General features: G+C 43.9%; 1 protein-coding gene across 1 annotated transcript in view; it reads right to left on the bottom strand.

The window, feature by feature from the left end:
• Positions 1-27,222, bottom strand: part of ACTR3B (actin related protein 3B) — a gene marked incomplete at its 5' end in the record, with an annotated part of 77,352 nt that overhangs the window by 21,492 nt on the left and 28,638 nt on the right. The window contains 5 exons of the mRNA XM_017860266.1: positions 7,428-7,520; positions 9,023-9,196; positions 12,089-12,232; positions 16,009-16,116; positions 17,950-18,045. Coding sequence (XP_017715755.1) covers positions 7,428-7,520; positions 9,023-9,196; positions 12,089-12,232; positions 16,009-16,116; positions 17,950-18,045 — 615 coding nt within the window. The remainder of the gene's footprint in view (positions 1-7,427; positions 7,521-9,022; positions 9,197-12,088; positions 12,233-16,008; positions 16,117-17,949; positions 18,046-27,222) is intronic.

Raw genomic sequence — 27,222 nt, 5'->3', positions numbered from 1 at the left:
GCCGTCTTGTCCTCACCTGCTACTCTCCCTCAGTGACATCCATTTGCAGACCTTTTATTTCTGTTAGCACACCTTTGGTCCTCAAATCTCTATGTCTGGCCCAGACTTGCAAAGCCTTCAACCTACAAATGCAACTCAACATCTCCACCAAACTAGACTTAGTCTTTCGCTGCCTCAAAAAGGTGCCCCGCTCCTGTATCTCCTGTCAGTAAATGACCCCCCACCCTCCTAGATAAGCAGCAAGAACCCTGAACCTTTTCCTCCCACTTGTCAAGCTCTCACCTATGCTCTGGAGCCTCTCTCCTCTCCCTGCTTCCTCCATGAGCCACCTACGGCCACTTCCCAATACGGGTGTTCTCCTGCCTCCACGTGGTTCTACAGTGGCCTTCTGCCTGGTCTTCCCGAATCCAAACTCCATCTCCAATCTACATCCGCTGGTGCAGCCCAAGTACCTTTCTAGAACTTAAATTGGGTCACATCACACCCCTGGAGAAAATCATCAACGCCCTCAGGATAAAATCGAACTCCATGCGAGGCCCCTCCAGGTGGATGTGCCTGTCTTTCCTCAGAGTCCCAGTTGGTAATGGTGGCCCCTGTGCCTTCCCCACAAGCCCTGTGTAATCGGGCCCCAAGCACATCCCAGGCTTCACACTCCCCATTCCCATGTTCAAACATGAGCTCCAGGGAAGCCAAATTCCCTCCAAACCCACAGGCTCGTGCTACTCTCCTTCACCCTGGCGCTGCACACAGATCCCGCTGCTGGAAAACCCTTCCCCTCCCATGCTGCATTCCCTGCACTGACCAGGTCACACCAGCCTTCACTCCGATCTGAGTTGATCTAAGTTGTCCCATAGGGTAGCCGTTAGCCACATACGGCAATTTCAACTCACAATCAAGTTTAAAACGCTGCTCCTCAGCTGCACCAGTCACATTCCAGGGGCTCAGTGGCCACCCTGGGCAGCACAGAGAAGACACTGCCAACACCACCGAGCACCACTGGAGAACACGGACCCAGATCCTCACACTCCTGTCCACTCGGACGCCCACCCCAGCTCCTGTGGCTCTCCTAGCACAGCCCTGCCATGCCCCGCTGCTCAGTGCCCGTGGGGGGACCTGACGCTCTGCAGGTGCTCACTGACATGACTCGATGCTGCCGCAGTGGCGGAGCTCCGCCATCCACGTCTCCACCAGCCTCCCACGGCCACAGGTGTCTTAATGTTCTTGTGAGCTGGGCAAGTCAATGTCCAATTTCCAGTTGTTAACATAAGCCTTCCCTTCCCAGTAAGACAAAACCATGCCATTTTGGGATGTATCAACAGGAAGCATCAAACAGATGTTACGAGGGATATTAGTGTGGAACTGGGGCTAAAAGAGCGGAACTCTGGAACCTTCTCTGCCCACTACCCTGACAAAATCAGAGCAGCTACCTTTTTATCTGTTCACATATTACACTTCAACCAGGACTTCATATGAATAAAAGACCTATTTGAAAAAAGATGAAAAAAACCAATGATATGTATTTTTTTCTGATTTTCTCTCTTCAAATATTAAAGGTATTTAAACATACCCTTAAACATTAAAAACTAAAAATAGAGCCGGGGCAGTGGTTCATGCCTATAATCCCAGTGCTCTGGGGCTGAGGCAGGATGATCACTTGAGGCCAGGAGTTTAAAACCAGCCTGGGCAACACAGCAAGACCTCAATTCCACACACAAAAAAAATTTTTTTTTAATTAGCTGCATGTGGTAGCCCACGCCTGTAGTTCCAGCTACTGGAGGGGCTGAGGTGGGAGGACTGCCTGAGCCCAGAAGGTCGGGGCTGCAGTGAGCTGTGATCACACCACTGCACTTCAGCGTGGGTGACACAGCAAGGCTCTGTCTCTAAATAATAAGTATATATTTATTATAAATATAACTCATTTACCCTGCAACGTGCTTCTCTAGTTTAAAATGCATTAACGTAATTATATATATTCAAGCAATTTGTTACAGAAAAAATCAATCCCTTTGCTATAGTAGGATGTATTCACATCTGCTTCACAAACTTCATAAACAGGAGTTTTTAACAACCCCCAACCCACTGGAGCAGGCTAAAGATATTTTGTTGCTGGCCCCACCCTCCCACCTAGGTTTGTTTCCCACTACCTTCCCCATCACCGTAGGCTTTGGCCAAAACAGGCACCGCAGGCATCTGCCCACTCTCCTTCTATCTGCGCTCATTCTCTTCCCTCCACCTGGCCCGTCTACCCACCCCCAGCTCTGCAGGCCAAGCTCTCAGATTCAGCTCAGATGGCAGCTTCTCAAAGCCTTTCTTGATCCCCTCTAATTAAATGCAATCTGCCCCTTCTCTCAATTACCATAATTTGCATGATTCACTTTAATGACATTTAGCTTGTAGAGGTTCCCATTAGAGTTATCTCAGTATTTTTAGCTTTTTTATAAGCTCTTGAAGACAAGAACCATATCTTGTACATACTTAAATCCTCTAATTTAACAACACTGTCTTGTACCTAGTAGGTACTCAAGTACCTCCTGAATAGAACTGAGAAGTAGAAAGACTTCCATTACATTACAAAGCGATTCAAACTGGCCTCCCCCTAAGGTAAAGCCTGCAAGTTACTAAACACTGGCTGATCCAAGAGTGGGCAGGCGCTGATGGCGGGTCTCAAGTTAGCTGCACATTAGAGTCACCTGGGAAGCTTTTAAGATCCAGGTGCCCAGGTTCCACCCAGCCCAAGCCCAATTACATCAGAATCTCCTAGGGTGGGACACAGACTCCGGTCCATTTCACAGCTCCTGGATGAAGCCCACGGTGGGCCGAGGCTCATGTCCACCTGCTCTCACACGGAGGCTTTCCCGCAGGCCCCCGCGCCTGTCATTCCTGGAGGCGGGAACAGATAAAGCAGATGTGTAAATACCCTTCTCATCTACAAGTCAGACTGAAATAAAAATCAGACAGATGATGGCTACTTTCATCTAAAAAAGCTGTTTTGCTTGTTTAAAGATTCTGAATTTTTAGTCACTCATAGAAGCAGAGAGTGGAATGGTAGTTACCAGGCACTGCAGAGTCAGGAGATGTTAGTCACACAGAACAAACTTGCAGTTACAAGATGGGCAAGCTCTGAAGGCCTAATTCCAGCATGGTGAGTAGTTAGGAAGAGGGTACGGTGTAGTGGAAATCTGCTAAGAGAGGAATCTTACATATTCTCACTGCACACACTGAAAAAGGTAGCTGTGTGAGGTGACGGGTGTCTTCATTAGCTTGATTGTGGTAAACATGCCACAAAGTATATACCTGTATCAAATCATCACGCTGTACACCTTAAATACACACAATTTTCTTGCTCTTGATGTGTGTGTATATATATACATACAATTTTTACTTGTCAATATACCTCAATAATATACCTACTAACTACTCATAAAAATTAATTATATTTCAATAAAGCTAGAGGAAAAAAGATTCTAAATTTCCCAAGCCATCTTTTATTCTCCTTCTATTTCTTGTTCTCTCCTCGTCTGTTAGTCTGAGTAACATAACTCAACGGCCAGGAGGGTTTCAGCAGAACCTAAAATACACACCTCCTACTTGCTTGGTAGTGCTCAATCCTACCAACCGTCCGGTGAAATATAAACAGGCCAGCCCCACTGGTCCAGACCAGCACCTCAAGGCGCAGGTGTGGCAGACGGAGAGAGACCACCTCTTCGGAAGCCAAAAGCACATCTTCAGGGCACCCACTCTGCTGGTCTATGTGGCCAGCAGAGCTGACCAAATGAGGCTGTGAAACCAGTGAAAGCACACAAGTAGCCGAGGTCAGGAATCAGCAACATCACCCCTCTCCAGGGCGTCTTACCTGGCAAGAGTGGCCCAGCAGGTTGGAAGCGCCACACAGCGAACCAAGAGGAAAGGCACACCCCTAAGACACAGGAATGCGTGGCTGTCCAGAGAAAGGCGACTGCGTGCTCTGCAGAAGTATTTGCAGCATGTCTTCTAACCGGAAGAGTGTTTTAGAATTATTTTTAAAAACCCACAAACCTACCTATCTGTGCACTTGCAAACACAGATTAGGGGCGTGCTCTCCGCTGCACTTAGGAGTTACAGAAGGGAGCATAGCAGGGAGGGCACTGAGCAGGAGCGAACCTCGTCAGCGCAGCTTCACTGCTCAGATACTGCTTCTGGAGGGACCCTCCTCCATCCCACACAGTGAGAGGCCACCTGGGAGGGCTGACAGCTTCCCGAAACCGAGTCAGCAGAAGCCCTAGCCGCACATGTGTGACTACCCTGGGCTGTGAGCAGAGCTCAGCAGTGACTCTTCCACAGTCTTTCCCAAAGGCAGCACTGACTCGCTGAGGAACTACCAAGGCCACGCCCCCACACGCACCACCTGAGGAGGGTCCGCAGATGATGATCACCGGCCAACCCGGACAGTATGAGAACGAGGCTTTCATAAGTATCTCCTCACATGTCTACAACAGGCTCTCTCCTGCTTTTGTAAAGAAAACTTTATAGGAACCCAGCCACCCCTAGTCGTTCAACATGGTCTTCGGCTGCTCTGGCAGAACTGAATAAATGCAGCACAGACCATACTGCCTGAGGAGCCAAAATGATTCACCATCTGGCCCTTTACAGAAAACGTTGGCCAACTCCCGGTCTCATATCACCATGGGGAAAAAAACACCACAGCAGCTGTTACCTGGCAGGCTAACGCACAGAAACGGGCATTCTTAGGCCTCAGGATTCAACTTCAACTTAGTCATCAAGCCCCATACCTTGGAAAGAAGTCCCTTTCTTGGTGGCTACAGGAGAGGCAGCGGTGCCCACCAAACATTCTATCACCCTCCTGCTTCCAGTGTCCGGGGGAGGCTGGCCCAGGTGACGGCCCATGGAGGAGGGGCGGGATGGCCCGCCAGCTGTCTCCTCCCCAGCGGCGGGGACCCGAAGCAGCGTGTTTCCGAAGGGCAGCCATAACACGGTGGCAGAGCCTGCTGCCGACCACACCAGATACGAACCACGTGCAAAGAAATAAACTTCTGCTGCTAAACACTGAGATTCTGGATTAATTTTTCCCGTAACATATGCTGGTCTACTCTAACTTAGAAAGGTGGCAAAGGAGGTGGCCTCCTTTGTGTCTCTCCTTTCCCACAGCAGGGTACAGAGCTCAGCTATGTGACAAAGGAGAAAGCATGGTCAGCCCTAGGACAGTCGATCCGTCCCCCTCTCAACCCTACTTGAATTCTCTATCACTTGCAAGGCACTCGTAACACTGGAGAGGTCCTGTACAAATAACCAAGACGGCGGAGGGAAGACAGGATTTATTCTGCACAAACTTGACAGCCAGGGCCAAGCTACACCCTCCTGAAAGCCACAGAGAACAAATGGTTATCCTAGTGACAAAGTGGTCAGGGACAGGGTTTCCCTCTTTGAAGAATAATCTTGCTGGCTGTGGTGGCGTATGCCTATAGCTATTTGGGAGGCTGAAGCAGGAGAATCGCTTGAGCCCGAGGTCGAGTCTGCAGTGAGACGTGATCATGCCACTACACTCCAGTGTGGGCAATGAAAAGAAGAATCCTCTTCCCTGTACATTTTACATAATTTTCATGTGATATGGTGGGATAAGCACGAGTTTTCAAAGACGCGGGAAATGGGCTTAAAAGTCAACCATGCCACTTGGCAGCCATGTGATCTCACCTAGCACGTAACCCAGGTGCCTTTCACCACCTTTTCCCAATTCTGGGGCTCAGTGTCATTATCTATTAAATAAGGGACTCCATCTACCCGGTCTCCAAGACCATCTCTACTCCAAAACTTCTATAGAAGTTCAGGGAACTAAACTGTCAAACAAGAAAATTCCCACCCCATCAGGAACAATCCATAACTGCTGGCAGTTTCCTCTGCTTTATGATGGGATTAAGATTGAACAGTGCTCGCCTGCTGCTGCTTTCACGGATGAGAAGACACAGCGAATGTCAGCCGGGACTAAAGTGGGAAGGACATGACCTGCTACCTTTCTTAATTTTCATACTCCAGTCTCTTTTTAGTTTCCCTTTCTTTGTACTTTTTATTAGACAAGTGTTTAAGAATATGCAGTAAAACCGAACTATAATTTGTTTACACCCACAAAAGTTATCTAAACAGAAATAAATTTTAATTATAAAAAAATTTTAACAAAATTTCAAACAACTTTAAAACACAAAATGGAGAAAGTAAAACTTACCCATCATTCTACCCCAAAGATATTTTATTTAAGAGTTTAGCATACATAGTTCAAAAAATATGCAAACTATATTTTATATCAAATGAAATATATGTAAATTTTACAAGTTCCTTTCTCACTTTATACTGTAGCTATCTTTTCATCTGAATTTATATTGATTTACCTCATTCTTTTTAAAAGCTACAAAGTATTGCACAGTACAGGTGACGCAATGCTGAGTGCTGTCTGTTGAGCCTGATTCTCTTCTCTGTACAGTTCAGCAACCTGAGTCTGAATGAGGCGAGTGAGTCATGCCACTGAGCTGACGGCACAACTCCCTCAAGCAAACACTGATTAAAGGTGCAAGAAGGCTAACTGCCCATCACCACCTGCTTGCCATCTCTGGCTGTCAGCAGGACTTCTTTTTACTCAATAATCACATAGACTAGATTTTCCTCATTCCAGGTTTCAAAATTCCCTGCAATCAAAGAATTTTGGAAAAAAAAAATACATGAGCATATTCTATCAGACTGTCCCATTTTGGGTTCTAACCTCTATCTGACACCACCACATCGGCACTAAACCCACATATGCATAAAACGAAATCAAAGGAGTTCACGGAAAGCATGGGAGAGAGTATCGCTCTTACTTTCAATCAATATGTGTGGCTAAAACTGTTCAACTTAAAACATATCTTGTCAGATAATAATAAAATATATTTACAATACTTAAATACTTCCAGTCGGCTGGGCACGGTGGCTCATGCCTATAATCCCAGCACTTTGAGAGGTCGAGGTGGGTGGATTGCCTGAGCTCAGGAGTTTGAGACCAGCCTAGGCAACATGGTGAAACCCTGTCTCTACTGAAATACAAAAAAAAATTAGCTGGGCATGGTGGCATGCACCTGTAGTCCCAGCTACTCAGGAGGCTGAAGCAGAAGAATTGCTTTAACCCAAGGGGCAGAGGTTGCAGTGAGCCGAGATCGCACCACTGCACTCCAGCCTGGGTGACAGAGCAAGACTCCGTCTCCAAAATAAAATAAAATAAAATAAAAATTCTAGTTAACTGAGTCATTTCCATTTTCTCTTACAATTATACTGTCTTTAACAAATCCTGTGAAACACAAGGTGAAACAGGAATATCTACTAGTAATAAATAGTAATACCGTCTTCTAAGAATGATGGGCCTTTAATTGTGGAATGAAATCAAAGTACCTTACCCACGCAGTTTATACCTTATACAGCGGACGCCGCACATCAATGGGGCAGTTCTGTATGACTTCATCAACAACATCTGAGATGGATTCCATAAAGTCTGGGTTGGCAAACTGAATTGTATATCAATAGAAAAGAAACATTACACATTTCTCTCAAATAGAACATGAACACTTTTTTTAAAGTAACTTTAACAAACACACAATTTATTATAACTTATAAGAATTCACACTGGAATGAAGGATATGTCAAAGGAATCCCACGTGACTACGTGTGCGTGGGGTGGTGATATATTTCTCCTCATGAGATAAAATGTATGGATTTAGTGAAGAAAAAATACCAACAGTATCAAAGACAGACCATCCCCACACCATGAACACACAGTGATTCAGCCTAATAAGAGCAGTGGAGAGTATGTGCACGATCCACGTGACACGCAGTGAGAAACGTTGAGTTTGACATATCATTTGACAATATTCGTATTATGAGAAAATCAGGATATAAGGAAAAAGAAACAGGTTCAATGAAAGATTAATTAAACCTGGTCTAGAAGAGGGAGGGCAGTGTTTTGTTTAACGAGAAGTGTTTGTTTAAAATGAAACAATTCACATGATAATCACGTTATTGAATCAACAGCCTTAGATTCAATTCCATGAGTTAAATAAGCGTCAACTCAATTACGTTTCATTTGAAATACATTAAAAATCAAAGAAAGCTTGAATGTGCACTCTCAGAGGAAGGAGGAGGCCACTCAGGGGCTCACAAGCTGTTCACTGGGCATTTGACCGCTCTATGTCCACTCCAAACCCATAGATTAAAAGCGGGCATTCGCTGGATTATCACTGCCATCGTTTTATTCTTCGGATTACTACTGAGGTATACTTTCCATGCTGTTTCTCTGCACAAAACAGCCATATACACATCTAAAACCAAACAGCAGCTTGTAACCCACCTACCGAATATAAACTGAATTAGCCAGGAATATATATTAAAATATAAATAAAATGCATTACATGTAAATCTTAAAATGTGCCTCTTAATTACTGCTTTCTGCAAAAGTACTAATAATTCCTTATGACTACTAGTTAAAATGATGACATTTCTAATTCTTAAGATTACCTAAATAACAAAAATGCTGGCCTTAGACAGAAGATTAACCTAACTTGCAGCAGGGAACAGAGCAGGATCAACTGTCCAGGGTTAAAATTAGAAGTTAGGAAGGGCAGTCACCAAAGATGGAAAGGTTATATGTTACCCCACTCTGAGGCACAGGCAACCTCCATACAGTCCTTGAGATTATAGCTACTCGTAATACTAGCATGTGACCACCCACAACTCTTGAAGATTACTTTTAATTCTATTATCGTCTATTGCTCCTATAAGTCTTCCTAACTATTTGTGGTATAACCCATCTTTAATTATTAACACAGACAGCCAAGAGTAGAGGCAAACCGAACAATCTGTCAAGCAGACAAACGGCACGGAGGATATGGGGAGACAGAACGACGGCGGCCCTGCTCACAGGCCCTTTGCTGGGAAATGCTCTTTCTGCACTCTGGGTGGCAGTACCGCTCCATCCCACACACTTGAGCACACACAAAAGGAAACAGCTTACCTCCGGGTGAAAGAATATTTCAGGTCCCAGGAACCTTTCATAACCAACGTCTATAACAAACTTCTTCTGGTTGATTGCATTGATACCCGTGTACTGTTTGATCCACTTCCGGGGATCCACATCATACTTGGCAAATTCCTTGACTATATCAGGGCAAATGTAACAGTATTTCTCCTGCATACACACACAAAGATGTTGCCAGGCATTAACAACTGCCCAGTGTCTCTGCCCTCAGACAAATAACCAGGAACCCCATGCAGTAAACACGCCCTGGGATCAGAACCACCCCCACCATCACTCCAGTGTGGATATGTGTCAAGTCTCACATTCCATCGTCTTTCATATTAGACATGGTTACACTCGGACTCTGGACAGGTAAGTCTGCTTTCTCTGCAGCTCAGCTATTAATCTCAGCCTTGGTCTATCCAATTCTATCGCTACCATATCTGAAATGATGTCTACAGGTGTCTAGAAAGCACATCTTGCCTTGTTCCTCTCAGGTGCCCCCTATGGCCTGCCCTGGCACCTCACTGTTGTCCACGCCGGACCAGCGGACCCGTGCTGCAGCCTCACCTACCAAGAGCAGCACTGTTTACACCCTAACCCCTGACTGCAGAGGCTTCTTTCCGTCCCAGCATCCACAAGCCGGGTGGCCACTGTCAACCTGCTGGTTGTTAATCTGGTGTGGAGCTGGCCACAGCACTGTCATCGGCTCCACTGATACCATCTCTTTGCCTAGACATAGTGTACCTTGTTGACTGGGTATTCTAAGTCCCTCAATCAACACAGATTTACTGTCTAGGCACTTGGGAGACACAAGTGAGCGAAACACACACAGATCCCTGCTGAGATTACACTCCAGCTGGGAGTCAGACAACAAGAAGCAACCATAACAAGTAAATGACATGGTAGGTTATAAAGTGATAGGTCCCAGGGAATAAAGGAAAAGCAGAGTCAGGTGGGAGGACTGGAGCTGCCAAGATGCTGCTGCTGCGAGAGAACCCGCTAACGATCCCTGCCCTGCACTGACAGGCAGCCTGAGGGATGTGAAGTGTTTCCTGAGTATCTGGTGGGATTAATATTCTTGGACACCTTTGTGTTGATATGTGTCCTTAGAGCTGGCCTCAGCAAAGCAGCAGGTGACCCCCAGGTACTCGCTGCCTATGGGAAGCACCAGGTGGGCTGCCCAGCTGGCACTCAGCACACCGTGGAAGGAATGGTTCTCTCAAGGACCTCCAAAGATGTTCTTGTGGTATTATGTTTAAAGTTTCTTAGCATCCCTGAAACATATTCTAATGCCATCTTCTGGGTATCTTGGATATACTCTAGCAGAATTTTAAGAAGACTGACAGGCAAGAAGTGTTACACAACCCTGTGTTCCTTGATGACACAGAGAAACAGGGTCAGCTGATTACAACCTCAAATCAACCAAGATTGCAGACAAAGGCATTCAGTTCTCCTCACAGGCCTGGTCAACATCCCACATCATCTCAGCTTACTTAACTCAAATGCTTCCTATGAAATGCTTCCATGGAGTTGGGTGCAGAGTAATAGGCTTAATTTTAAGGTTCAGGATTCATGCTGCAAAGGTGGTGTGTTCACGGTCCACACTCCCTCAGGCCTGCTCACAACCACAGAAGGCCATGGCAGTAAAGGGCAGCAGGGGGAGCTCTAAACCACGCCTTTCGGGATCTGTTCCTTTAAAGAGAGAAGTGAGGCAAGAACTAACAGGGCTACCCCACACAGCAGGGCCAGGGCAGCTGATTTGGAGGCTATGAACGGAGTCTCTTTTACTCCCAGCCTTCACAGGAGGGTGACACACAGTCACATCGAGCACACCGGCCCAGATTTCAGGGTCCAAATTGGAACTCCAACAGCCCTGAGGAGAGTTTAAGGCCCAGCATGAGGGTCAGGAAAGACCCTCCTTAGCAGTGCCGCTCAGCAATCCTGGTGGAAATAGGAAGGACTCAGACCCACTGGAGTGGACCCTGGGCATCAGTAACAAGAGGCTCAATTCTTTTATTTATTTTTTTTTTTTGAAATACAGGCGAGATCTCGCTATATTGCCTGGGCTGGTCTCGAACCCCTGGCCTCAAGCAATGCTCCCGCCTCAGCCTCCCAAAGTCCTAGGATTATAGGTGTGAGCCACTATGAAGGGGCTCCATTCTGACTTACATTTCTAACAGATTTGGAGTGGCAAGGGAGCTTGGATCAAATAGTCAAATATTCTTTCACTGAGGAAAGGGAAGGAAAGGCAACGGTAACCCCTTAGGAAAAATTTTCGTCTAAAAAAGAACGTCTAATGATACCTCAGGAAACCTTCCCCTGAGATGGAAGGGACCACGTCTTCCCCACGTCACCATCTCAGCACTGAGAGCCCCGTTCCCAGGAATCTCTGGTTCCAGGTAAAGCAGGGCAGGTCATACCCAACTGCAGAGCCTGCCCCATGCCAGTGCTTCCTGTCCTAAACACACCTGAGGAATCATCTCTGATGCTTCCTTTCCTTCAAGCAGCCTCAGTTACGAGGTGCTGAGAAGGGAGGAAGGCAGTGAGGAGAAGGGTGGGTGTCAGGCTCACCCCCCTCAAGCTCCACTACACTCAGAAACTGTGCAGTAAAGAAAGGAGATGCTTATGGCCACACGTCACATCCACACCTGTGTGTGAATTTTGTGCAATAGCTCTGGATTCTAGGGTGGCAGTGTTCTGCTGCTGCGGTCGCCTCCTGATTCTACAGCGAAGCATGGAGGCAGTATGGAAGGAGCGCTCTGGTAGTTGAGCCTCTGGCAGTGAGGTTCCAGCTGAACAATGCGCCTCTGCATGCTGGTACGCTGCACCAGCTACCAAGCCATTCTCAGTGACAGCTGGAACCTCAGAGCATCTAGTTTGGAAGAGGTTAAGCTTTACATCTTCAGCCCACTTAACTCAACGGGTAAAACAAATCAAGCCCCACACTCATGGGAAGGGGAGAGGAAGGAAAGGAGGAGCAGGGATGATGGCACCGAGGGGAAGTGTCCAGAACACCATCTCTCTCACCCCCAAACCAGCCGGTTTCCCATCTGTTTTTACCTTAATGGCTTTTGCTGTCTCCAGTGACTGCTCAGGAGGGATTCCCACCTCCCTCTCCCTTAGCAGCTGTTGAATGAAATACGTAATATCTCTACCTGCAATCGGGATGTGTTTGATGCAGCTTCCAATAACATAACCTTCTGCCTAGGGAAGAAGAGGAGGCAAAACAGCTGTGTTAGTGATTCTGTAGTGGAGAGCAGCCTGGACTCACAAGGTTTCCTGTCTCAGCCTCCCTGTCTGCCCCTCACAGCATTAACAAGCATTTACAGAATCCCCACCCTCTGCAAGCTCGGTACAGAAGGTCTTTCAAAATGACTGCATACGCAATTCCATTTATATTCAAACTTCCAGATTATTCCAATAATCTGACGCTCTCCGAAAGCAACCAAAATGATGTCTTCATTAGGAATATGAAAAGAAAAAACACATAGGATAGTTCATTTCCAAAAAGTAATGCTGTCTGTGAGAACACTAAACTCAATAGGTTTTTTCCCTAACAAAAAGGAAAAAGTTTTATTTATAAATTGTTTAAGCCAACTATATATCTACTTATGTTTAAAAGTCAGCAATCTGGTTAATACACAGGGCTTAGATTCTAACAACCTGGACTCCAATTCCGGCTCCACATTTGCAAGTTTGACATGCTTCAGCCTCAGCGCATTTGTCCATCATATGGGGCAAACAATACCCTGCAGGGGCCAATAATACAGTTCAGATGAAACTGTGTGTGTCGCGCACATAGCACGGGTTTTGGGGGTGGGGAACCTCTCATTCCACTGCCTCCCTGAGCCAGTGAAGGTATGTCTGTGAGGGACCAGGAAAGGAGGGTGACCACCACCTTCAATGGCAGGAGCCCGGTGCAAGTGGAGGTACGTCTGTGAGGGGACCAGGGAGGGTGACCAGCACCCTGGGCCGATCATGGGCAGGCACCGGTATCAAAGTGTCCACATGGCCCACAGCAATGATGGGTCCAAAGCTCCCTCATCAGCCTTCCTGTGGGCACAGACCTGCCACAAGAGCCACAGGCTTGGACACACATCCAGCTTGTTCTACAGGAGTGAGCAGGATGCTGACCGTCAGAGTGGACAACGCCTACCGCTGGATCATCCAGTAAAGACCCTCAGGTTTCACGTTACAGCAATCACAGCTTCTGTGCCACACTCCCCAAGTGAGACAGAAGGGAACAGAAGTGAAACGCTGACTTCATTTTACACATGTATTCATTCTAATAGTTGCATCTAGTCACCAGTAAAGTTGTAAGGACAACTTACTGAATTCCTCCTATGGTTTTTTTCTGATGTACCTAACTTCTAGAAGCAAAAAAAAATTTAGCCTTTCTGTAGAGTCCAAGTATTTGTAAAGTATTTTAAGATGGAGATAAAAGATATGTACAAATTATTAAAAATCAACTTAAACCCATAAAAATATTAGCTTTCTAACACATAAACTATTCAAAATTACCACATTCTATGCATTACATGTAATATCTTCTAAAATACTGTTAAATAAATATCAGCTCATGACAGTGGTAAAAATATCAAAACAAGATAAATGTCCAACAACAGAAAAATAAATTATGCACCTCTTAAATGTATTTTCACAGAATATTTAATCACAAGAGAAAAAAATTAGGGTTAAACTAATATGCAAAATATAACTTTAGGATTGTATTATATATAGAATCCCAAACCAGACATGAGACATTCCAATTGTGTTTAAAGTGTGTGCATGTGACATGTGTCTTAGAAAAAGAGCTCAGGCTGGGCACAGTGGCTCAGCCTGTAATCCCAGCACTTTGGGAGGCCAAGATGGGCAGATCACCTGAGGTCGGGAGTTTGAGACCTGCCTGACCAACATGGAGAAACCCCATCTCCACTAAAAATACAAAATTAGCCGGGCATGGTGGCGCATGCCTGTAATCCCAGCTACTCAGGAGGCTGAGGCAGGAGAATCACTTGAACCCAGGAGGAGGCAGAGGTTGCAGTGTGCCGGGTCGTGCCATTGCACTCCAGCCTGGGCAACAAGAGTGAAACTCCATCTCCAAAAAAAAAGAAAAAGAGCTTAAAGACTATACAAATAAAGGTATAATACAGGTCTTTGGGTGGCTTTACAGGTAATTTTATTTCTTCAAATTTTTCTATTTTATCCCAATTTTCAATGACAAATGTAATTTTTATAACTGGGGGAAAACTGAACTAAGATATGATAAAATATCTTTTCAAACAACTTTCTTGGTGGGCCTGGACATGCTGTGAAATGTATTTTCTCCTTTTCCTAAATCAGACATAAGAAATAGGCAAAGAACCAAAGTGCAGGCCAGGGGCCTAGGGGCCGCATCTTGGATCTCAGCCGTGCAGCTCTCTGAGTAAACAGCAGCCTGAGTTCTCAGTGAGTGCTCTGCACCCAGGGCACTAACTCTTCTCGAGATCCACGGAAAGGAGTGCTGAGACTGGCTTGAAGGAGGCTCAAGTCTAGAGCACACTTCACAGGGCAGGGCAGCCACCTCTCCTCCCCACGGGAAGGACCATGGCCAGGAGTACAAGGCACGGGCGCAGGAGGGTGGCTTTTTTCTCCCTCACTGTAGGCACATGGACCATGAAGCCTTTCCACTGCAGTGACTCCTAATCTTCAGGGAATTAAAGGCATTAGTATTAGTACATCATCCCATCACCTCTCAAAATGAAACGGTGACTATTTTTTCAACGAAATGGTTTTTGAAAATCCTAATTTGCATTTTAAAAGAGCTGTGTGTGTATGTAAAAATATACACATACACACACCCCTGTATACATATGCAAAAACACATCTGTAACATAAGAGAAGTAACTAGCAATGGTGGTTCCTGAGGAGGAGACCTCACAGGAGAAAGACCAGGATGAGTCTGACTTCCCTCTGAATACTTCTTCAGACACTTCCAATACATTTTCCAAAAACATGAATTTAAGATAATTCCTTTAAATAGTCCATCGGACCAAAATAAAAATTTAGAGATCTCTTGAGACCCAAATTAGGCATCACTTATCTAAAACCAAAAAGTGGTATTGCAGAGCCTTCTGCAAGCCAAAATGTACAATCTCCCATTCTTGGCTTTTAAATAACCTTTTTTTTTTTTTTGAGACGGAGTTTCGCTCTTGTTGCCCAGGCTGGAGTGCAACGGCGCGATCTCGGCTCACTGCAACCTCTGCCTCCCAGGTTCAAGTGATTCTCCTGCCTCAGCCTTCCAGGTAGCTGGGATTACAGGCATGCGCCACCACACCCAGCTAATTTTGTATTTTTAGTAGAGAGAGGGTTTCTCCATGTTGGTCAGGGAGGTCTCGAACTCTCGACCTCAAGTGATCTGCCTGCCCGGGCCTCCCAAAGTGCTGGGATTATAGGCGTGAGCCACCGCGGCCGGCCCTTAAGTAAATTTTTAAAACAAGAAGCAGTTTTTCCAAGCCTGAGCTGGTTGCAATTCACATCTTTTCACAGAACACAGATGTGCTCCTTCAAACGGCCACGCACTGCACCTACAAATTGAACATCCAAAATGGTGTCTATCTCCCAACACGTCAGAATGATAACTCCGGAAAATGTTCTTTTGATGTTACACCCATGGTGTAACAGAGGCTCTGTAGATCCAGAGACATCCTGGACATTCTCTGACATTCTGACTGTAGAAATATGCCACCATGAATTTAAAATTGCCAAAGCCACAATAATTGGCCATCTTTTTCATTCTTTCCCACATACTTGGGGAATTCAGTCAATTCCCTTACATAAGGTGGCAAAAAAATAAAAAACTTTTATTACCTTTTCTAAGTATAACTATCATCTGAAATGTATTTTCATTGCAGAAGGCTGTTTTTTTTTTTATTTCCATCCTTACCTCGAATCAGGTGTTAAGCCTACAGAGACATATATACATGAACTATTCTGCTTACCACTGGGATAACATGGGTGACTCCATCTCCGCTGTCAATGACTATCCCTGTTAACGTACGTTCACCCACTTGTCGCGATGTCCAAGATGCCGCCAAGGCCAGCACTGCCTGGAGAAAAGACATGGAAACCACTCACACATGGGAACTCTTTCTAAAGCATCTGTGGGCTCCTTCCAGGTCCAATCAACAAACTCTCTTACTAAATATGTCGGGGTAACTCTTTCCTTTTCCTATCCATCCTCTGACACCGTCCCTCAAATTCCAATTCAGACTTGGACAACTAACACGAAAATGTTGAGACTTAAAACTATAGGAGTCAAGTTTTCAATAAAGAAACCTGGCTGAATGTGGTGGCTCATGCCTATAATCCCAACACTTTGCAAGGCCAAGGTAGGCAGATCACTTGAGCCCAAGAGTTCGAGACCAGCCTGGGCAACATGGTGAAACCCCATCTCTACAAGTAACACAAAAATTAGCCAGGCATGGTGGCACGCACCTGTACTCCCAGCTACTTGGGAGGCTGAGGTGTGAGGATCCCTTCAGCCCAGAAAGTTGCAGCTACAGTGAGCCATAATTGCACCACTGCACTCCAGCCTGGACAACACAGTGAGACCTTGTCTCAAAAATGAAAGAAAAGAAAAAAAACCTGAAGTTTTGCAAAGAAAAGCCAGTGAAAAAGATATTTCATTATAGAATCGTAAGATTTTAACTTCTAATTCATTGGTTTCCAGTGTGGGGCCACAGACTGGCAATGAGGTCACTTGTGGAGTTGTTAAAAATACAGACTACTAGGCCTCACACCCAGAAATTCTAATCTGGAAGGTACAGAGTAATTTTTCAACCAAAGAAAATGTTGCCCCAAAGGGAATATCTGGCCATGTCTGGTACCATTTTCTTTGTCGGGGCGGGGAGGCTTGAGGTGGGGCTGCTGTCTTCTAGTGGGCAGAGGCCAAGGATGCTGCTAAGCCTCCTGCAATGCACAGTGCAGCGCCCACAACACAGGACTACCCAGCCCAAAGCACTGAGGGTGGAAAACCCTGCTCAAAGATGAAGCCCAAAATCTGTGCTTCTAAAAAACATTCTCCAGGTAAACTTGCTGCATAGACCACTTTGAGAACCACCAGTCTTATGTCTCCTAAAGTGTTTCCCTATCCCATGGAATACAAATAACAGCCAGGGGGAAGATCTGTAGTTAAATGAATTTGGAAGTGCTAGAATACATAGATTTCGACACAGGAATCCTCAGAGCCTAGACTGTGCTGACAGGCACTGTGAATCAACCCGAGAAAGCTACAGGATGCAGCACCACCCAAATTCATCTTTCTACGGAACTCTTCCTCCTCCTCCTCCTCCTTAGAAGTGACTAGTAGTATGCAGGAAACATTTGGGCAACACCCATCTCATTTATTCCCCAAAATTTCAGTCAATTCCCTGATATAAGGTGGCAGGCAAATAATGACCACATGCGACCAAACGCAACCCAAACCATCATACCAAGAATCGCAGCTTCAGAACAAGTTCTGCGAGCTCATGAACACATAGGGCCCCTCAGAATCAAGTACACCGGGACTCATAAGAGCCCAAAATCAGAAAGGGGAAACCTCTAAAGGTATTGATTTTGTTTTTCTGATCAAAGTAAGTCAGAGATGCCAAAAGAAGAAGCACGTCTACACCTATATCTTGTCACCCAGACAAAAATGCATGAGACTTTAATGCATGTAAAAAGAGCCAGACGACGTCTATACCAAAAATTGGCATAAATATGAAAAGAAAAGTCACAGGACATGTTCCCTGCAGTCCTGAACGGCATGGGGGCGGGGCAGGGAGTGGAAAGGAAGGGTGCACAGTGCAGTCTTTCCGTGGAGAACCTTGGGAAACGCCATTGCTTCCACTATTAGACAGCTCAGGTGCTCCAGGAATCACAAAAACAACTGCTTTTACCTGAACTGCAATGTAGAGTCCTGGTACGTTAAATGATTCAAACATAATTTCTGCAAGATACTCTCTGTTTTCCGGTGTATTGAGTGGAGGCTCTGTCTGTAAGAAAATATTCACTATATTTAGTATTTGCCCAAATTTCATGTAAATACATCAGAACCATAAACAGGTTAACCAGAAAGTATGTTAGCAAGGACATTATACAACTCCCTGATTTTAGAGATAGAGGATGCCCAAAGTGTATTAAAGAAATCTGGCTGTGGGCCTTAAAAGCTTTAAGATGGCAGAGTAAAGACCTCTCTGAAGGCTTCTGTTCTTATTACCCACGCAAAGTAAGAACGAGTTACAGAAAAAGAAACTCTGTCTTCAATAACATAACACCTAAACACCATGAAACTGAATATCCCAGAAGCAAGTTGCCAAGGGCTGTGAAAACACAACCAAGACGAGTGAGGACACCAAAGGCAAACCAGTGACTTCAGGTCTCAGCAAAGGAGAGCCAGAGGAGCAGCAAGCCCTTGCTCAGGACAGGCCCGGTGTGAGGAGCCATAGGGTGGCAGAGCAGGCAAGGTTAGGCCAAGCACCCTTACAGTCCAGTGGCAAGGGAAGAGCCCAGGGCAGAGCACAGCTTCCCCCAGACACTGTCCAGGACCTCCCCAGCCTACCCACATGCCATTAGTTCAGAAGAACTCTGCTCATTCAGAGACGAGTAAGGGGCACAAAGAAGCCAGCCAACAGTGATATAAAAACACTCAAAGAAAAAGAAAAGGGACAGAGAAAATAGGAAAAACAAATGGCAGACAAAAAAACGCCTATCTAGGGGCAGGTGGGTAGCTCACATCTATAATCCTAGCACTTTAGGAGGCTGAGGAGGGAGAATTACTTGAGTCCAGGAGTTTGAGACCAGCCTGGGCAAATTGGTCGAGACCCCACCTCTATGAAAAAATTTAAAAGTCAGCCAAGTGTGGTGGCACATGCCTGTGATCCCAGCTATTTGAGGGGCTGAGGTAGGACCACTTGAGCCTTGGAGGTGAAAGCTACAGTGAACCGAGATTGTGCCACTGCACTCCAACCTGGGCGACAGAGTAAGATCCTGTCTCCAAAAGAAAGAAAAAAAAAACGTATCTGGAAAATATTAAAACAAAGCAGATAAAAATTCCCAAGAATTTCCAAAGACATTTCCAAGAATCCAAGTATCTATTTTAAAATAACCATCATCAAACAGGAGGAAATGACAGATAACAGAAACAGAAAAGAATAAATAAACCTGATTTTGTCATTCAACAATATACTATGAACATTTTCCTTGTCAACAAGTATGGGTCTACATCTCATATTTAAAACTGAAAAAATAAAAAGTCCCTGGACCTTTGGGCAAAACGTAGACATTACCCTTTATTACGCATGAACTGTGCTCCCCCCACCTCCAATTCATAGATTAAAGCCCTAACTCCCACTGTACTATAGTTGGAAACAGGGCCTTTCAAGAGGTCATGGTTACCTGAGGTCATAGAGGTGGGGCCCTAATTTGATAGGACTGGAGGAAGGTCTTCTAAGAAGAGGAAGAGCCACCAGAAATCAATCTCTCTCTCCTATTCTCTCCCCACTCTACACTCACACAGGGGAAAGGCCTGCAAGGACACAGCAGGAAAGGTGACCACATATAAGCCAGGAAGAGGGCCGCACCAGGAGCCAACCCCGACGGACCTCGATCTTGGACTTCTAACCTCCAGAACTGCGAGAAAATCACGAACTGTCTGCTGTTTAAACCACCCAACCTGTGGTATAAACAAAATTACAGCAGCCGAGTAGACTAATACACCCCTACGACAGGGAAAGTACAGTCAGCCTCAGCCTTCAACACTGCTACGTTTAACACTAGGACACATGCGGCCACACTTAAGAGTCATCAAGGGAAGAAGGTACAACCCAAGAATTCTACATCTGGCCACAGTGTCAGTCAAGTATGTTACAAAATCAAAATATCTAATATTTGAGACGATGGATATGCTAATTACCCTGATCTGATAATCACACATTGTATGTATCAAAACTTCACTCTGTACCCCATAAATATGCACAATTATTATGTGTCAATTAAAAAAACAAAACAATAAAATAAAATACTAAGGAGAAAAAATATATATCCTTAAACATGTAAGAACTTGGAAAATTTCATTCCCATGAGCCAAAATGTATGGATTCATGAACTATTAGAGGATAAACTTTATCCAACCAAGAAGAATGCAGAAAGTCCAGCAAAAGACTTACAGTGAGCAATGAAGCCATTTAAGATGTAGGAATAAAGACTTTTCTTTGGCCAGGCACAGTGGCTCATGCCTGTAATCCCAGCACTCTGGGAGGCCGAGGTGAGCGGATCACCTGAAATCAAGAGTTTGAGACCAGCCTGGCCAACATGGTGAAACCCCATCTCTACTAAAAATACAAAAATTAGCTGGGCATGGTGGTGCACACCTGTAGTCCCAGTTACTTGGGAGGCCGAGGCAGGAGAATTGCTTGAACCTGGGAAGCAGAGGTTGCAGTGAGCTGAGATTGCACCACTGAATTCCCACCTGGGCGATGGAGTGAGACTCTGTCTCAAAAAAAAGACTTTTATTTTCTGGGAATTAAGAACAGAAGGTAAAGGTCATAAATTTTAACAGAAAAAATGGTATCCAGTTGAGCAGTGTACAAAGGAAAGAAGGAGAGAGTGTAAAGACACTTGCCTCTTACAGTGAGATCAAAAGGTATTATTTAAAACTGATAAAGAATCACAGGCATTAGTAAACATAAAGTTATAAATGTTAACATTGGAATAAGTTTAGTAACATCATTAATCAAAAGCAGGTGGTGGAGAGAAGGAAGGGGAGGCAAGAACATGTGGCAATACCAACCTGGTCACTGATTACAGCAGGAAGGAGATAGTTACCCCTAAACAAATACAGGGTAAATATATCAAATTATACTAAAATACGCAAAAATGAGTCCTTTTAATTATTACTAAGAACACACACCCAATACAAAGCAAAGAGAAAAATAAGTCTTCAGTTAAAAAATACTAATACATAAATAAAACACATTAAAAACATGAAGCATAACATTTTTAAAAAATAGTTAAATTAAGACCAAACATATCTGTCACACAGTAGCATGGCACACCAGTCTGATTAAGAGATCTGAGGTCAAAGTGACTGGGATCAAATCCCAGACTTCCACTTTACTAGGCCTGGTAAACTATTTCCTCTCTCTCCCTGACTCTCCTCATGGGTTAAGTGGAGGTAATTAGTACCCCACTCAGAGAGTTGCAAAGATTAAAGGCAGGCTAAATAATGTGCTTCGAGCAGTACTGGACACACAGATGTGTTCAATGGCAGTGAGTTGCTATTACTAAAATTATCAGCAAATATAAAGGGGAAATGCAACTACTAAAAGTCTCTCAGTCAAAAACAAAACCAAAATCAAATTACATTCTGAGGTTAAAAGACCCAACTAAAATAAAGTAGCTTAGAAAGGTAAAAAGTCAACACTGTCTGTATCAGAAGATCAGAAACAACCTAAATACCCACCACTAAACACTTTGGAACCATTTTAAAAAATGAACTCTATGAAGAAACAATCTCTATGATGAATTGTTAAATTAAAAAGAGAAAGGTGTCTTCATTCTATATACATTCTTAAATATCCTTCTGCTTCAACAATTTGTAATGAAAACTTTTTTTTTTTGAGACAGAGTCTCACTCTGTCACCCAGGCGAGTGCAGTAGCCCAATCACGGATCTCTGGGAGACTCCACCTCCTAGAATTCAAGCAATTCTCCTGCCTCTGCCTCTGGAATAGCTGGGATTACAGGCATATGCTGCCATACTCAGTTAAATTTTGTATTTTTAGTAGAGACAGGGTTTCACCATGTTGGCCAGGCTGGTCTCGAACTCCTGACCTCAAGTGATCCACCCACTTCAGCCTCCCAAAGTGGTAGGATTACAGGCATAAGCCACCATGCCAGGCCAAAAACTATTTTTAAAAAACAAAGTGTGGTACCCAGGCGTGTGCCTGTAGTCCTAGCTACTCAGGAGACTGAGGTGGGAGGATCACTCCAGCCCAGGAGTTCGAGGCTGTAGTGGCTGTATGAATGCACTCCAGCTTGGACAACACAGAGACTCCCTCTCAGAAAAAAATAAATAAATAAATAAAACAAGCTGAGCGCTGTGGCTCACACCTGTAATACCAGCACTTTGAGAGGGAGAGGCAGGTGGATCACCAGGAGTTCAAGATCAGCCCGGTCAACAAGGGGAAACCCCATCTCTGCCAAAAATACAAAAATTAGCTGGGCGTGGTGGTGCATGCCTGTAATCCCAGCCACTCAGGTGGCAGAGGCAGGAGAATTGCTTAAACCCAGGAGGCAGAGGTTGCAGTGAGCTGAGATGGTGCCACTGTACTCCAGCCTGGGCAACAAGAGTTAATTCCATCTCAAAAACAAAAACAAGGTGCAGGGAGAGGGGAAATAATGGGGACTCGTTCAACGAGCAGAGAGTTTCAGTTTTGCAAGATGGAAAAGTTCTAGAATCTCTTATGCAACAGTGTGAATACAGTTAACAGTACAGAATTGTACACTTAAAAATGGCTAATAGGGTACAAATAGTATTAGGTTCTTTTTTTACAATTTAAACCAAAAAAAAAAAGTTTAATTCAAAATCCAAGGTGTACAACAGTATGCATACTGTGTCACCATTTGTGTAAAATAAAACTGTGTACTAGCCAGGTGCAGTGGCTCACACCTGTAATCCCAACACTTCAGGAGGCTGAGGCAGGTGGATCACGAGGTCAGGAGTTCAGACCAGCCTGACCAACACAGTGAAACCCCGTCTCTACTAAAAATACAAAAATTAGCCAGGTATGATGGCATGTACCTGCGGTCCTAGCTACTCAGGAGGCTTGAGGCAGGGGAACTGCTTGAACCCGGGAGGCGGAGGTTGCGGTGAGCTGAGATCGTGCCACTGCACTCCAGCCTGGGCTACAGAGTGAGACTCCGTCTCAAAAAAAAAAAAGTGTGTGCTAACCCATATGCCTACACACAATCACCCCTGGAACATGAACAATCAGCTGGCTAAGAACTGGTAAGGGCAGCTTCCTCTAGGCAGGAAAGAGGCGAGGGGGGCACGCTCCCTAGAAATCTTCCAGCACCTTTTCAATTCTGCACTGTGTGTGTATCACTTCTTCAAACAACAAGCAAGCAAATCTACCTACCAACTAGCCTGGCACTTGAAACTCTGGCACAACAGCTGGTGCAAAGTTCAAACATGCTGCCTCAAGTAAGTTTTAGTCACTGTAATTAGAATCCATCAATTCCTGGATAGGAGAGAGGAAGCCATCTCAAAATGTGGAAGAGAGAATAATGAAGTCATACTCAAACACAGGCTGCAAATAGGGAACCTAAAAAGCACTCCACGACATGTTATTTATTTCAATGTGCCTACTCAGGGGCTGAGGAGATTAAATTTGCTAACAGCAGTGAAGTGCCCAGAACACAGTTAATAGCATAAATGTTAGTGATTAATACTTTAAATTTCCTTCATTTAAAGCACATGAGTAAGAGCTGCAGATTCCAACAGCAGTGTGTACCATCTCTCTCTTAAGGCACCTCCTATCAATCTGAAAAATGGGCCTAATAACATTACCTATCTCAGAGGGTTGTTGGTGGCATTAGAAAATGAGTTAATACTTGTGAACACTTAGAATGGGGCTGGGCACATAGAAGCACTCAATAAACAGCCATAATAGCCAATATTGTATCTCATTCCAGAAGAAATAACGTATTAACTAAAGAAACCTATAAAGTTGTTTCTCATCTTGAATAGGAACCCAAGCATATTTATAAGTGAAATAAACAAACATTTAAACTGAGTAGAGGGGAGAAGTATCAGCAGAGAAAGGGTAAGAAGGTATGAAGATTTCTGAGAACAGCTGGGAAGGTTTCTTGCCTCCCAGCAAAGAGCTGCCTATTAAACCTGAAGCAAAAACAGACCTGTAAGAAGACATCACCAACAAGAATCAGATTAACCCTGGCTCCCTGCATTCTCTCTGGGTCTAAGTTCAGTGTGAAACGATGATCCAAATAAATCCCAGATGGATGAAGATTAAATACAAACATCAAAGGAAAATGGGTTTTCCCACATACAAATGTAAAGTTACGGGGTGTCCAAATGAAATAACCGAAAGAGAAAAGACAAAAACTTCACTGAGTGAAACTAACCTGCTGTGAATAGAACAACAAGAGCAGCTTGCTATCCTCATTATACGAGAGCTTCCAGAGAACAAGCAGAATGTGGCATCTATGTACAATGGAATATTATTCAGCCTTAAAAAGAAAGGAAATCCTGGCGCATGCTTCAACATGGATGAAGCTTGAAGACGCTAGCTAAGTGAAATCAGCTGGTCATAAAAGGACAAATACTATATGATTCCATTTATAGGAGGGCCCTACAGTCATCAAATGTATAGAGACAAAAAGCAAAATGGGCATTCCAGGGGCAGATAAAGGAGTAAAGAGAATTTGTGTTCAATGGGGACAGAGTTTTAGTTTGGGAAGCTGAAAAGCCTTCTGGAGACAGACAGTGGCCATGGTTTGTGAATGTGCCTAATGCCACCAAGCTGTACATTCAAAAATGGTTCAAATGGTAAATTCTGTTATATGTATTTTAGAATAAAAAAATGTTACGTAAAAACAAAGTTCATAGAAATCACAGTAACAAGAAAAGCAATAAAAATGATACATAAAAGAGCACAGGGCATGAATGGACAGCTCACAAAAGAGGAAATACAACTAACCATGTGGAAACATTTATAAGGTCAAAGTTATCAATAATGCAAATTTAAAGCATCTGGTAAATTTTAATCCATTAAATAATCAAAAATATTAATGCTGACAAGAGTACAAAGAAAGTAAGCCTCTTGTACAGTGCTGATGGCAGTCCGAAATAGCACACTATGCAGAGACTGATAAAATTAACACTGCTGAACTCCATAATCAAACACTGCTAGTTCTTTTTAAACAAAAAATACTCAAAATAGAGGAAAAACTGTATGCACAAAGATGACATTATTTCTTATAAAACCAAGAAAATGACTAAAAATAGTGGAACTGCTGAGCAGGAAATACCTACTAGATAGATAATCATATAGCTATTAAAATAAGGGTTATGAAAACTAAGAAAATGAGTACAATATTGAGTGTAAAATCATTTTTAAATGGGTAGAAAGATGAAATGAAAATATACTAAATGTCAACAGTACCTATGTTAATGTGATAAGACTATAAAAAGTCCCACAGATATCTTGCAAATTTTCTCTATCATATTTACAATTCTACTGTAATGAAGGGGAAATAATCTCTACATCAAGTGTTAAACTCTGAGTTAGGGCCATGGGGCAAGATCACACAAACTCCTAATATAACTTCCTAATTTCCTAATGTACTTTATCCACAAACAGAGAGACTTACGGCAGCAATATGGCAATGCCAAGAAGGAGACGCAGCACATCTTGTCACAGCTTCCTCCTGGCCAGCGGCTCCCTAACGTGGGTGACACTCTCCAGATAGGTAAAATCCAGTCACAGTTGTGAAAGCAGCTAACTCTTTCCTTTGCTACTGTCTTCATGCCTGTGAGTGACACCACTACGGCAGGCATTGTGAGTGACACTTACCGACACTGCAAGTTTGTGACTGATAGACCGCTGATCTATGATGGGAAATGGCAATAGGCCCAGACAAAAACATTTCCCAGACGTCCTTGTGGACAGGGATGACTAAGTGAGTAAGTTCTGGCCAGTAAGACACAAAAGCTGGAGTATGGTTGCCAAGAAAGCTCCTTACAAAGCTGAGTAGACTTGCCTCCTGCCCTGAACACCCTCTTCCTTCGTGCAACACAGAGGCGACAGTTGGAGCTGCAGTAATCAACTTGTGATCATGAGGCATCCTTAGAATGAAAGCCATATATTCTAGACACTAGAGTAGAGAGATCCTCAGCAACACCAGAGAGCTGCCGTATCAGCACTGGACTCTGCTACAAATTTATTTAAGAAAAATAAAACCTTAACTTTTTTAAACTACTGCTTTTATACTTCTATTACTTGCTGCCAAAAACAGTTCACCAACTTTGAAGAACTAAAATCTATGTACTTCCATTTAAGGGAACATTTACAATATAATGACGTTCTCCTGGTTCTTAAATCAAAATCGACATTATTCAGGCCATATCCTTATGGATTCTGAGGAGCACAATCACAAACCCTCCATCTTCCTCAATCTCCCATTTCACCTCTATCCACCACTACTGATGTTGTAATTATTCCTTTAGGAGACAAAGGTAATTAAAATTTTCTCAAACTATTATTTATAACAAAATCTAAATAGGATATGTCCAGTTTTTCTGGGGTTTTTCCTCTCTTTAAGACTAGTCAAGTGCAACAGTGAGAAGAGAAAGAATAATCTGGTTTTTTTAAATATAGAAGCATATGATCAAGGCATCAATGAATGCAAGCTACATAAATATTTTTATTCATAACAATGGTAAAATTATCACCTGGTATTGATTTAAAAATGAATAATGACTATCATAAAACCAACCCATATTTCTGGATAAACACAGAAAATTGAACACATGTATCTAATATTACTTCACCTCCATGCCCCTCTAAATCTACAGTAAAGAAACATTTTTAAAATTACAAATCCTCAAGGAAGAGTGAATAGGAGAGGAGGTGACAATATACTGGAAGCTGGAAAGTACGTGCAGGAGGTGGCTTAGCAAATCCAAGAAAGCTGACCTCTACATTGGCTTGGTCTACACTGGCTAGGTCTACACTGGTTAGTGAAGTGCACAAGGCAGGTCTAACCATTCTCAAGAATTCAGAAAGGAAACTAGAGTAAGTCAGGACATAACGCAATTGTGATTCAGATGTAGGGTACTGCCATGGCTAGCATTTTTTAATTTCACCAGGTTCATGAAGAAAATGATTTCACAGAGCACTAACTTTACCTAAAGATCTCAAAATAATCATGTATTCATACACTCATCTCTAAAATACCAAGGATGGTATGTTTTATTTTTAGTAATCAGAGTTAATTTTCCATCAACAGTCAACACGTGAACGCTACTGACTCCTCCATCAACACCTGCAGCTTGGAGCTGGCTGTTCCTCGGCTGCTTTACCTGCGCAGCCCAGTTAGACCCTTAGACCTCAGCATGTACAAAATCAAACTCTCCTTCTTCCTCCTCCC

The sequence above is a fragment of the Rhinopithecus bieti genome, unplaced genomic scaffold (genome assembly GCF_001698545.2).
Source record: "Rhinopithecus bieti isolate Rb0 unplaced genomic scaffold, ASM169854v2 scaffold_53647, whole genome shotgun sequence".
Lineage (NCBI taxonomy): Eukaryota > Metazoa > Chordata > Mammalia > Primates > Cercopithecidae > Rhinopithecus > Rhinopithecus bieti.
This window is presented reverse-complemented; position numbering and strand designations above follow the sequence as displayed.